General features: G+C 26.0%; 2 protein-coding genes across 7 annotated transcripts in view; one reads left to right on the top strand and one right to left on the bottom strand.

Annotated features, from left to right (window-relative positions):
- Positions 1–13,417, top strand: part of LOC127290510 (retinal homeobox protein Rx2-like) — a 390,969-nt gene that overhangs the window by 167,392 nt on the left and 210,160 nt on the right. The gene's annotated exons all lie outside the window — the stretch shown is intronic.
- LOC127290499 (protein madd-4) overlaps positions 1–13,417 on the bottom strand; it is a 151,496-nt gene that overhangs the window by 108,674 nt on the left and 29,405 nt on the right. For all 6 annotated transcript variants that reach the window (XM_051319090.1, XM_051319093.1, XM_051319094.1 and 3 more), the window contains exon 3: positions 936–1,015. In XM_051319090.1, the coding sequence (XP_051175047.1) occupies positions 936–1,013 (78 nt within the window). In that variant the 5' untranslated portion in view covers positions 1,014–1,015. The remainder of the gene's footprint in view (positions 1–935; positions 1,016–13,417) is intronic.

The raw sequence follows: 13,417 nt of genomic DNA, 5'->3' as shown, positions 1-13,417 counted from the left end.
AGTGTAGAAAAAAATTGACACCCAGATCCGAGTAGAGGAACACCTTTTTTATGACCAAAAACCCATCCAAAATCATAAAAAACATTCCAAAAAAATTCAATTTTTCTTAGGCAGAAGATTTTATTGCATATTCTTGCACAAAATACACCGAAAAGTGTAGAAAAAAATTGACACCCAGATCCGAGTAGAGGAACACCTTTTTTATGACCAAAAACGCATCCCAAAGCATAAAAAACTTTCGAAAACAATTCAATTTTTCTTAGGCAGACAATTTGATTTTAGTAGTAAAAGTCAATTACAGTCGGACACGACGCTTTACATTTATGTGATAGTGGTGCAAGTGGTGAAATTTTTTTTTAGTAAGACGTAATTTTAATCAGTTAACTATAAGTAGTTATAGATATTTTAAGTCAGACAATGTATGATTTTGTTTATTTCTAGTATTAGTAGTAAAAGTCAATATCATTGAGACAAAAGTATGTGTCGTAAAATATTTCCTCAATAATAAATTTTAGTTTTAGTCAGACAAAAACTTTTTACAACTATTTGTTAAAATTGTTAAGTAGTAAAGGAAAATTTTAGTCAGACAATATCTTTTGATAACTTTATTAATTTAGTTTATTTTTATGTATATATTAAGCATTAAATTGGAGAATTGTCGATTTTGGGGAAAGTTCGATATATTCGCGGCTAGGCAATTAATCAATGGCATGTTATTAAGTGCTTTAAGCGATGGATAGAGAGTTTGCAGCTGGAAATCGACTTGTCATCCTGAGTAGATATATATATATATATATATATATATTTAGATATATTTTGACGATACATAACACATGTGTGTATTGATTGTTGTACAACAAACTCCCCCTCTTTCCCCCCTCTCTGTTGGTGCGTGATTTACAGAATATTCAACGTGACCGTTTTACTATACGTACCGCCAACAGCAGGTACCGCATTCTGATGCCTCGATTTTGTGGTAAGGCTCTGTCCAAGTGCCACGATAGTCGCGTCATTTCTGTAACAAAACAATTTAACAATTTTTAATTCAAAAATTATTATTGTACAATATAAATTATAAAATTTAATTTTTATTATTATTATTATTAATGTTAATAATATTATTCCTTTTTATTACAATTATATTGTTAGTAATTTGTTTTTTATTCAACAATATTAACTTTTTTTTGTAATTAATCAATTATAGTAAAATTTTTACTAAGTAACATTACTTATTTATTGATTAGAAATAATAAATTTTACTTTTTCTTTATACGAGCCATCAATAAAAAAGTAACTTTTTTTTTAAATGCCGCAATTTTTTTGCTTAAATTTAATTGATATACAGTAAATGAAAAGAATTTTAATTTGTGAACTTTATGAGGGAGAAATAAAAGAAAAGAGAATAAAAAATGACAGGGTTTTACAACTAGTTACAGGCGTGGAAACAGTAAATGAATTAGCAATTGAATCACTCTTCAAAGCAATTACATTTTATCGAAGCAACACCATTACTCATCCTGATTACTCGATGGTCGGATGAAGTTCTCTTACTTCCTCAAATAAGAACATTCCAAATTATTTATTACCTCGCTACTAAGAAAAAAAAATGAAAAATACTTTTTATTACACTCTTTCACATTTTACTTTATTATATAAAGAAAAATTTTTGAAATTCTTTCTCTTTTCTTATTTTTAGAATTTTATTATTAATTTTAATTGTTAATTTATTATTATTGACAAATTTTGCACTTCCGTATCCTCGGTTTTGTTCGTTTCAACTTTATATTCCTAACGGTAAACTTTATGCATATATACATCCACTAGATGTGTATATATATATATATATATATATATATGTGTGTGTGTATGAAAACAGGAACCATAGTTTCAACAACTAAACAACAAAGTCATATATTTATTCGACGTATGATTGTGTTAGTAATTGTAACAATGGCTAACTATTCCTATAAAGTTGCTTAATTAGCGCCTCCGTAAGTGGTAACAATTTTGTCGTGGCGACACAACAGGACACAAAATTCTAAACAAATTTTACGCATTTCTATAAATCTTGTAAATTATTATATTAGTTGATTTTCGCGATATTGCTGCAATTTATAATTAAACATTCAATTTTCCTCTACTAATTTTAATAGGAAAATAATATTTTAATATTATAATTATTATATTATATTTATAATATTTTAATATTATAATTATTATATTATAATTATCATATATAAATAAATAAATAAAAATAAGTAAAGAAATAAAATAATAAAGTTTTCAAAATCAAATTCATTTTTCTCGAAACAATATATAATTCATTTTCCCTTTTTCAATGTGACGATAAATTTAAGAATTTTCATTTTGTCCTAATATGTTGAGTCATAGTTTTTAAGGGGGTTGGGGGGTGGAGGTGAATTGTGAAGGGGTACAAAGTTAGAACGAGATTGTAAAATTTTTATGGTGGCGATAAAAAACTGTGGCGGAGACATGGTTAAGGTTTATACGGTCCCTAACTGAGGAACTTCTTAACGAAATAGATGTATCGAAGAAAAAAAAGAAAAAGAAAAAAAAGAGTTAAAACTTTTTGAAGCTCAGGTGAATCCTTTGGCTTTTAATAAAGGACCGCCCCACCCCATCGTTCGCCGCCCTGAATGAATCTCTCCAAAGAATAATATTATCACAAGCAACGACTTCCGCAAGACGGAAAAGCAGTTCTAATTTATACTATTTAAACTTTCTTCTTCTTTTTTCTTCTTACTTTTAGAAATATTGAGACTCGCTTTTCAAGAACTCTAATCATTCTCGGGAATTATTGACTTTCTTAAAATATTCACACACACACACGTAAACATTTTTAATTATTATTCAATCAATTATAAAATCGTTTTCTTTTTATTGAAAGCCACATTGTGAGACAAAAAAGTTTTTTAATTAGCCCTTTTTTTCATTTGTATAATTTCGATCTGGATTTTGGAGAAAATTGTAATAATTCAAAAAAGTTGTATGTCTGACTGAAACAATCTTTTTCTACTGATAGAATAGATATAATTTTTTATAAACATTTCGTCTGACTAAAAATAATACTTACTACTTGTTTCAAAAATTTTACGAATTTGTCTGACTGATATTGACTTATACTACTGATACTGATAATTAATTAAAAATATATTACACGAATGTAAATCGCCACGTCTGACTGAAATTGACTTTTACTACTGAAATCTAATACTACGAAATGTTAAAAAATTTACTAGATGAATTTGATTAAAACTAATCCTACGTCTGACTAAATAGGTTTTTACTACTAATTCTAAAAAATATATAAACTTTTTGTCTGACTGAAGTTGACATTTACTACTGTTATCAAAATTTTGCGAATTTGAGTCATTCTGTCTGAATTATATTGACTTATACTACTGATACTAAAATTAATCAAAATCATACATTTTCTGACTTAAAATAACTAATAGTTAACTGATTTTTACGTCTGACTAAAACCAAATTTCACCACTTGCACCACTATTACACGAATGTAAATCTTCGTGTCTGACTGTAATTGACTCTTACTACTGAAATAAAATACTACCAAGTTTTTTAAAAAAAACTAAAAAATCACTCTAAAACTAATCCTATGTCTGACTAAACAGAATTGAACTACTGAAAAAAAAATGCTGGACAAATTTCAATCGTCGTGTCTGACTGATACTGGCTATTACTACTGACAATAAAGTTATTAAACGCCACGTATTGTCTGGCTAAAACTGACTTTTACTACTTAAACCCTAGTGACAATAATTTATTTTATTTCGTGTCTGACTAAAGTGCTCGTTTACCACTGATGCTAAAGTTATTAAAAGCCGTATTAAAATTTGTAGCTATATTTTATAAATTTAATTATTTTTGTCTGACTGATATTGACTTTTACTACTTTTAGTATAATTATTATAAGTCACGTATTGGCTGACTAAAACGGCGTCATGTCACTGAGAATATACTTTTAGAAGTAATACGTTGTGTCTGACTAAAATTAACTTTACTACTGAAATAACAAAAAATCCAATAATTTTGAAAATAAGTCTAATATTGTCTTTTACATACTGATACTAAAATTAATAAAAATTAGGCACTGTAAAAAAATATCTGTCTGACTAAAATTGACTTTTACTACTGAAATCTACTACTCTTAAAATTAAAAAAAAATCCAACTAATACTAACTGTTCTAATACTAAATTTACACTTCTTGAAGAAGGTAATAATAATAGGTAATAAAAAAATAATAAGAATAATAATACTAATAATAATAATAATAATAATAATAATAATAATAATAATAATAATAATACTAATACTAATACTAATAATAATAATAATAATAATAATAATAATAATAATAATAATAATAATAATAATACTAATAATAATAATAATAATAATAATAATAATAATAATAATATTAATAATAAAAATAAAAATAAAAATAAAAATAAAAACAATAATAGTAAAAATTGTAATAATAATAATTCCTTAATAAACTGTCGGGAGAAGCAAAAAATTATAAAGTAAAATATTATTTGTCCAGTATATTAGAACACAGGGCTTATTAAATTGTTTTATAATTGTATATATCCTTTTGAACAGTAGGATAAAATGAATTTATGAATACATAATGTGTCTGAAAGGACATTTTGTTTTTGTATTGAGATTGTTTTTCTTTCTATATATATGTATATATATGTATGTATGTGAACTGAACATTTAAAAGCAGAGAAATATATTTCACAAAAGGTTCTAGTAAATGCAAAAGTGATGCGTGCAAGCAGATTCTAAAATTTATAAAAGCAGAAATTCGTATCACGATTATTGCAGTCGACAGCCTTTTTTAACGTGTCAATGATTTTATTGAAGTTATTCATCAATTTTCATGTTTTTGTCTATCTCTATCTTTCTCACTCTCTCTCTCTCTTTTGATTTTTATACACATGTTTCAATTCTTTTTTTTTGCACCTGTTATATATTCAATATCAATTATTAAAAAAAAATTGACTTTAATAATTTTTTAAATCTTGTCACACTTTAACTTTTTATTTTGCAAATAATTTTTCAATCACAATTATATTAATAAACAAAATAAAAATTGTTTCACTTATTTAGGGTCAGTCGGGGTAAATCCGAACGCTAATTATTTCAGCTTAATTAAAATTTTTAAAAATAAGTTCGATATGAGAATTTTTACCTCAGATCCTCTTGAAGAGATTCTAAGTATTATCCCATTTTTTGTTTGTTAATTAGCAACAGCATAAACAAAGATAACAAGTATTGCAAAAAAGATTGAAAATCAAAGATGACACTCTTTCAGTATTTTGTCTCGTATTTGAAGAAAAAGAAGCTAAAAATTCATTTTATTATTTATAATTGTTTGTTATGAATACTAGAACAGAAACTATTTTTGATTTTTGCCTTCTGTAAAATTTTATTAATAATATCAGACCGTTCGTATTTACCAAAAAAAATTGGAAAACTGGGGTAAATCCGAACGGTATTTTTAATAATTTTTTTTTACATCAAAGCCACACAAAATTGTTTTTATTTGATTACACTATTATTTTAACATTATAAAAGTACATAGAAAAAAGTTTTTCTTTCTATACGTATCCTCGTTAGTAATAATTAATAAGCAGAAACTTAATCTCTGTTCTCTCGAAGGAGTGTTCCACTTTTTTTTGCCAAATGGTTTGTTGAAAAAAGTTTTACAGGATCTTAATAAAATTTGGTATTCTACGGTTTTTGGGGTCGCTAATTACCAATTTGAAGTCAGTTTTTCAAAATTCAAAATGGCGGACGAGAATTAAAAAATTCATTGGATTCGCTCGAAAATTGTTACTCGGGGGGTTTCAGGATTAGCAAATTTGATCATTTTTAAAAATAAGTTTTAGGAAAGTACGCCATTTTGAATTTAAAAAATTTTACTTTTATTTTTGTATTTACATTCAATCACTCCAAAATACTTTCTGTACCAAGTTTTGCAAAAATCCGTTATGATTTGATAAAGTTATTGAAGGTTTTAATTGTGTAATGCATTTTAATTTTTAACCTGTTTGATTTTTGTATTTATATATGATGCATTATTACATAATAGGTTTATTATCGTATTTTTTTTGAGTTTTTATATAAGTTTAACAATTGCAATACTTTAAATTTATTTTCCCTAAGATTTTTCTGAAATACAGTGGCGTTCGTATTTACCCCCATATTTTAGGAAAGTTGCAAAGTATCGAGGTAAATACGAACGCTAAGTTTCCTGCGATTGTAATTTATCAAAAATTTTTTCTACCCCATAAAATTGTTCTATGGAAGTAAAGTAACAACTTCATGCACCAGAATACCGGAAGTATTTTTTTTTTAAAGAAAAAACTTATGTTATTGTTGAAACTTACTAAAAGCGTTCGGATTTACCCCAGTTGACCCTACATTGATAAACATAATTAATATTAATTAAAAATTTGTATTATTATTATTATTATTATTGTAAAATATAATTTTTTCCATAAAATGTCTTTTCATATTATTTGTACTTTTTAACTTAAAATACAAAAAAAAAAAAAATTAACAGAAAAAGGGAAAGAAAAAATTTGTTAAGGCGATATAAAAATTCAGGAAACGAAGATGTGAATAAGCTAGAAATCTGGCTTTTTTCCCTAAAGGACAAATAAAATATCTCAAACGAGAGTTCGAGAGAACAGTTCGGCTTGCCAAATGGCGTTTAGTATTCTGAAGGATGACCAAACTTTGTGAATAACTGCAAACCACTATACGGAAGTGCCAAGTACCTTTGGGAAAAAGTGTGTGTGTGTATGTGTGTGTGGCTTTTCAACCCAAGTTTTGGGCATTAGTTCCAAAAATTTCTATTTTTAATGGTTAGAAAATTAAATAATTTTTAAAATTAAAGAAAAAATTTTGCAAAAAAAAAAAAAAAATTTTATTAAAAAATAATTTTTTTTAATTTATATATATATACAAATAAATACAAATATAAAATAGAAATAATTTTTTTTTTGTGTTCTAAAATGACAAATTTTTATTTTTATTTTATGTGTTTTTTAATTTAGTGAAAAAGACATTTCAGTCAGAAATGTTCAGAACAGAATTTACAACGAAATTAGTGATACAATTATTTAGTAGAAGTTTTAAGTAGAAAACCCTAATTTAGTCAGACGTAATAGTATAGTATCTGAAATAGTCGAAAAATCCTATTTAGTCAGGACATTGAATAACTGGAATTATAGTGAAAAAAATTCTAAACTCTAAGAGATATTAAATAAAATTTTTTGTTTCAGTAGAAAAATCCATTTTAGTCAGACATATGAACTTTGTCTATTACAAAGTACATTCTGAATTTTGTCCTTATAATGAATTAGTAAACTTTTTCAATTTTTAAAATATAAAAATTACAAATCCAACTTTTTTGAAAAAAAAATATATATATAAATTTATATATATATATATATATTTGAAGGGTAGTTATATTGTCGAATGCGAGATTTTCACATGAGTCCCAAGTGGTTCAATATAGAGGAATCTAGAGTTCCACATTCATCCATAAAGTTTCACGTAGGACTCTTGAGAATTGTATAGACGTGAAAACCCACAGAAACTTAGAATAAAGACAAAGAGAATAAAAAATGATCGAGTGATATTTGCATTTCGTGCTATGAATATTATTATTATTATTATACAGAAGATATAATTTATTTTTAAAAAATGTCTTTTTTTTTAAGGTGGGAAAATTTTTTTTTAATTATTTTTTTCCTTATGTAAATAATAATTTTCATGTAGTTTGAAAAAAAAAATGTCCCTTTAAATATATTTAAATACAATTTATATTAAAATTTTTCGCATATGAAATTAAAAATATTTTCCATATTTTTAAAGGCTAGAGAAAAAAAGTTTTTATTTTTTTTTTTTTTCTTTTATTTCCATGATTATTCTTTCTCTCTCTCATCCGTTTGTATGTACACATCAAAGTTTAGCGCATAACTTATGTTTGAAACTTTAAGCCAAAATGTGTTACGAAACTACAACAAATATATTTTTTAAAAATTTTTTTTTTACATTTTTTTTTTAATTAATCCATTTTTTCTGTAATAGAGAATTGATTTTAAAGAAAATGATAATTTTTTTCAATTTTCTATAATTAAAAAAAAATTTTTTTTTAAAAATGAAATAAAGAAATATATATAACGAAAGTAGCTGAGTACAATTTCTAATAAAAAAACGAAGAAATAAAAATAGAAAAGAAAATAAATAAAGGGTAAAAGAAAGATGACGTGGGTAAGAAAAAAAGGGGGGGATGGGATGAGGTAAAATAAAGTTTCTAGACACGAGTAAAGAGTGTCCCTCAGGACAGATCTCGTTCTAGTTGGACCAGTGCTTACAGGTTAGCGACTCCAAGGATCCGTAGAATAGACTTAGTGCCAGGTTTTAACTACCTCCCACGCTGATTGCTTGCAAATTACTTTCCTTTTTTTTCTCTCTTTTTTTGTCTCTCTTGTTTAGAGCCACTAGTCACGTTTCTTGTAAGAGAACAGAAAAAAAAAAATAAATAAAAAAAAAACATTTTACTCCTTACGTATTAAATTACCAATAGTTGTGAGCGCCAATAATAACGATGCAATTGGTATACTTAGCGTTAATTTTCGGTGATATTGCCAAGGGAGTTCTTCTCTTTTATTACTCTTCACGATGGTGCTCCATTGTCGCTAATTTACTTTGAAAACTTCAATTCAATTAACTCTCTAATATATGGGTAAAAGGTCTTCATTTTATTCCCACATCGTTTAATTTCTTATTTTATTTTATCGAGGTTATTATTTTATTTTCATTTCAATTAAAATTAATTAATTTTTCTTACAAAAAAAAAAATTTCCTACTTTACTGATTACTGTAAATTGTTTGTTATCGACAGTTGGTTATATAGACAAACTGTATTACCGACAGCTGGTTATATAGACAAACTCTATTATCGACAGCTGGTTATATAGACAAACTGTATTATCGACAGCTGGTTATATAGAGAAACTGTATTATCGACAATCGGTAAAGTTGATATCTAAATTATCGATTATCGATAAAGCTGGTCAATTAAATAATATCAGATTAGTAAAATTGTATAGGAGAAAAATTCCCTAGAGATGGATATATGAAAATTATATATAAATATGTAGATAATAAAAAATTTTTTCAAGTTAATAAGAAATTATTTTCAACTTTTTTGCTATTTTATTCTTCTTTAAAAAAGACTTTCTTTCTATAAAAAACACTACCTTTTCCTGTCTGAACTATTTTTCTCGTCTTTTTAAAGAATCCAATTTTTTTTTTTTGTTTTTCCACCTTTCTGAACCACTTCACCACTTCCTATTCGCGCAGGCTTTTTTTTGAGCTAAGACCCGAATAATGACTGAGCAATTATTCTTAAGACATACTTTTCTACTTTGTTGCTTCTTTTCAAAAAACAAAAAAAAATACTTATGAAGAAAAATTTCCTTTTTTTTTTATAAATCTTGATTTTTAATATTATTATTATTATTATTTTCTATTATTATTATTACTAGATTTTTTAGTAGGTCTTTATATTGATTAATAAATCATATTTAATATTTTTTTAAAATAAAATATTGAAAATAATTTTTTATTGTAACCTAAGTAAATGAAAATAAATATAATAAAAAATTTTGAGTTTATTTTTGAATTAAATTATTGATTATTGGTCGTGGTTGTTAAATAATGCAAGTTACGCATATATATATATATATATCTAAGTTCACTTATTGAATTTCAAAACCTCCGTATCCTCAGCAACTTAAATCTAATTGAGAACCTCGAATTTGGAATGCAGATTGTTTCTATAGTTTATGATTGTTTTGTCGGATTTGCCGAAGGGGGCATTATCATTGTTTCGGTCAGTAGTTTATGGTAACTGCACTGTGCAACTAAATCTTGCAACAATTCAAATATAGGATCAATATATATATATGTGAGAGGAGAAATCCTCAATTTCCATTTTGAGATGAGAACATATATATCCATTTCCTTTATTTATTATAAATAATTATTAAAAGTTTTATAAATTCCGTATAGAAAAAATATATATACAAAAATTAGTGACAAACAAAAAAATTTCCATGACAAACGAAAAATAATTATATATTCTTCTCGAAAAAAAAATTTATTTGATTCAAATACACGGTTAATTATTATCTAATATTTATTTGAAATAATTTTTATTTAAATTGTATTTTTCAATCAATAATTTCTGTATAAAATTTAATATTAGCTATTATTATTTATAATAATTTATTATTTGAGTCAACTAAATGATATTTGTTTCGAATATATATATATATATATATATAGAAATTATTATTGATTCAAAAATACAATATACAAATAAAATTATTTTGTTCAAATAATAGATTAATTATAATTAATAATGGTGAATTAATCGAGTGCGTATTTGAATCTAATAAATTTTTTTCACTGTGAAAATTAAGATCCCCCCTTTTTTTTCTTTTCCTCATAAATTTCCCCAATTTTTCAAAAAAATTTTCTTTAATAAAAAATTTCTAAATTTTGTAATATTTTTTTTTTTGTCCCATATTTTTTGTCTGACGTTGACAAACTTTTCCATTTAAATATTGTTTTATATATGCTTATAGCTATTTTACTTTTAGATATTATTAAGTGAAATAATTGTATACGACAAGGCTTACTTATGAAAATGGTGGGGGGGAGGGGGGTGGTCTAGCGTTTAATTATAACTTGGTGAAGAACTAAAGCATAAAGCAGAACTGTTAGGGAAGGAAAGTTATAATTATTAAAGTAACTCCTCGAGTCGAGAATATGGTAAAGGGTTGCCAAGAGATTAACTCCTGTATTCATCTACTATACTTTTTCTCTCGTTTTAATTCGACGCTCATGACGCCCGATTTTTCGAAACAAAGCATCATTTTTTTTCTCTCTCTCTCTCTTCTCTTCTCTTATAGTCTTCCGTTCCACATATTTTTTAAAGGCTCGCGCTTATTAATACCTAATCGTCCTTTTGTTAGATGAAAATTATTTCTCGAAAAAAAAAAATCTCCGCTTTTAAATTCTCATTTCTGTTTTTTGTTGAAAAAAAAATATATTTTTTAAAAATAATAATAACGAAAAAAAATTGTAATAAAAATAAAAATAATAATAATAAATAATAATAGTAATAATACGCACTATACCCACTTGGAAAGATTCCCCGGAAAGTGCCCCCTGGAGATTCTATCAGAATTCCGCCGGAACTTCCAACGTAATTCCGTTGGAATTCCATCGGAGTTCCAAAGAATTTCCAATGGGATTCCGACGGAATTCTGACAGAATTCCGATTAATTTTTTTCAAAATTTTTAGAGTCCTAATTCCGTCGGAAGTTTCGGCAGAATTCTGATAGAACTTTCAGAAGGCACTTTCCGGGGAATCTTTCCAAGTGGGTAATCTCATTTTATAAAAATTTTACCGAATTTTTTTTTTGTGGGCAAAATTTTACTTGATCAACAAAAAAAAACAGATTTTCTACTAAACTATTAAACAAGAGAAAGGGATTAAAAACTTACTTTTGAAAAATGAAGTCCATATATTTTTGTTTGTTGAAATCTTTAGATTTTGAATCAGAAATAAATTACAAAAATATAATATAGAAATAAAATAAAGAAGGTTATTTTTTTGCCGAATTTTTTATAAATAAAATTAGAATTAGGTCATACGAATTATATATATATATGTGTGTTTCGGATCAATGATACGATATACACAAATTGCTACAACTTTCGCAACTGTGACGAGTCTTATTTTTATAAAATATACATATATGTAGAATAATGATTTTGTTCGCATTTATAGAACCGTAAATCTCGTGTGTACATGAACAGAAAATATTATAAATGATAAAAAAAAACCACGGAGAAAAAAATGTTTTCTCAAAAAAAGAAAAAGGAAAAAAAATAAAGAAAAAGGCGTCGGTAGTCTCGGGAATCGGGAAGCAGCCAACCCTTACACCTTATAGCTTTTGCTGTGCTCGTCTACCTCAACGGCCTACATTCGTCTTCACGCCCTAGAGCACATAAGGTCCCCAAGAGCATTCTCTCTCTTTCTCTCTCTCTCTCTTTTTTTTCTCTCTCTCTTTTTTTTCTCTCTCTCTTATATTTTGTCTTCACTTTCCTCATTTAATTTATCTCTTTTTCTCTCTTTTTTTATGTCTTTTTCTAAATTTTATGCAACTGTGAATTTAGAATTTTTGACAGCGGTAATGTGACTGCCCTTCAGTTTTTCAGTGCAAGCCACGAAAAAAAAATGCTCTTGAGTCGGTTTTTTTTTTGAGCCTTGTGAATTTAATATTCGAAAATTTAGAACTGTGTTGCGACTCTTCTTTTTTTTCGGTACCAGTAGAAAATCCCAAACTTAGTCAGACATTAGAAAAATAATTTCCAACGAAGTAGAAAAATCGGATTTTGTAAGACTTGTCATTGATTTTATTTGATTTTTTTTTGCTACTAGTAGAAAATTCCGATTTGGTCAGACATTAGAAAAATAATTTTCAACGAAGTAGAAAAAGTAGAAAAATTCGATTTAGTAAAACTTATCATTGATTATGTTAAATTTTTTGTATTTTAGTGGAAAATTCCGATAATAGTAATTTTCGAACGAAGTAGAAAAATCCGATTTCGTAAGACTTGTCATTGATTTTGTTTAATTTTTTTTTGCCAGTAGAAAATCCCTAACTTAGTCAGACATTAGATAAAAAATAATTTCCAACGAAGTAGAAAAATCGAATTTAGTAAGACTTGTCATTAATTTTATTTGACTTTTTTTGCTGCTAGTAGAAAATTCCGATTTGGTCAGACATTAGAACAATAATTTCCAACGAAGTAGAAAAAGTAGAAATATTCGATTTAGTTAAACTAATCATAGATTTTGTTTTAATTTTTTTTATTTTAGTGGAAAATTCCGACTTAGTCAGATACTAAATAGTTGTGATTTTTAAACGAAGTAGAAAAAACCGATTTGGTAAGGCTTGTCATTGATTTTGTTTTAATTTTTTTTGGTTGCCAGTAGAAAATCCCTAACTTAGTCAGACATTAAATAAAAACTAATTTCCAACGAAGTAGAAAAATCCGATTTAGTAAGAGTTGTCATTGATTTTATTTGATGTTTTTTGCTACTAGTAGAAAATTCCGATTTGGTCAGACATTAAATAAATAATTTCCAACAAAGTAGAAAAAGTAGAAAAATTCGATTTAGTAAAACTAATCATTGATTTTGTTAAATTTTTTGTATTTTAGTGGAAAATTCCGACTTAGTCAGATGCTAGATAATTGTAATTTTCGAAC

The sequence above is a fragment of the Leptopilina boulardi genome, unplaced genomic scaffold (genome assembly GCF_019393585.1).
Source record: "Leptopilina boulardi isolate dan_hultmark-lab unplaced genomic scaffold, ZJU_Lbou_2.1 LbouV2_70, whole genome shotgun sequence".
Lineage (NCBI taxonomy): Eukaryota > Metazoa > Arthropoda > Insecta > Hymenoptera > Figitidae > Leptopilina > Leptopilina boulardi.
Note: the sequence above shows the minus strand (reverse complement) of the source record. Positions and strands in the feature narration are given on the sequence as shown.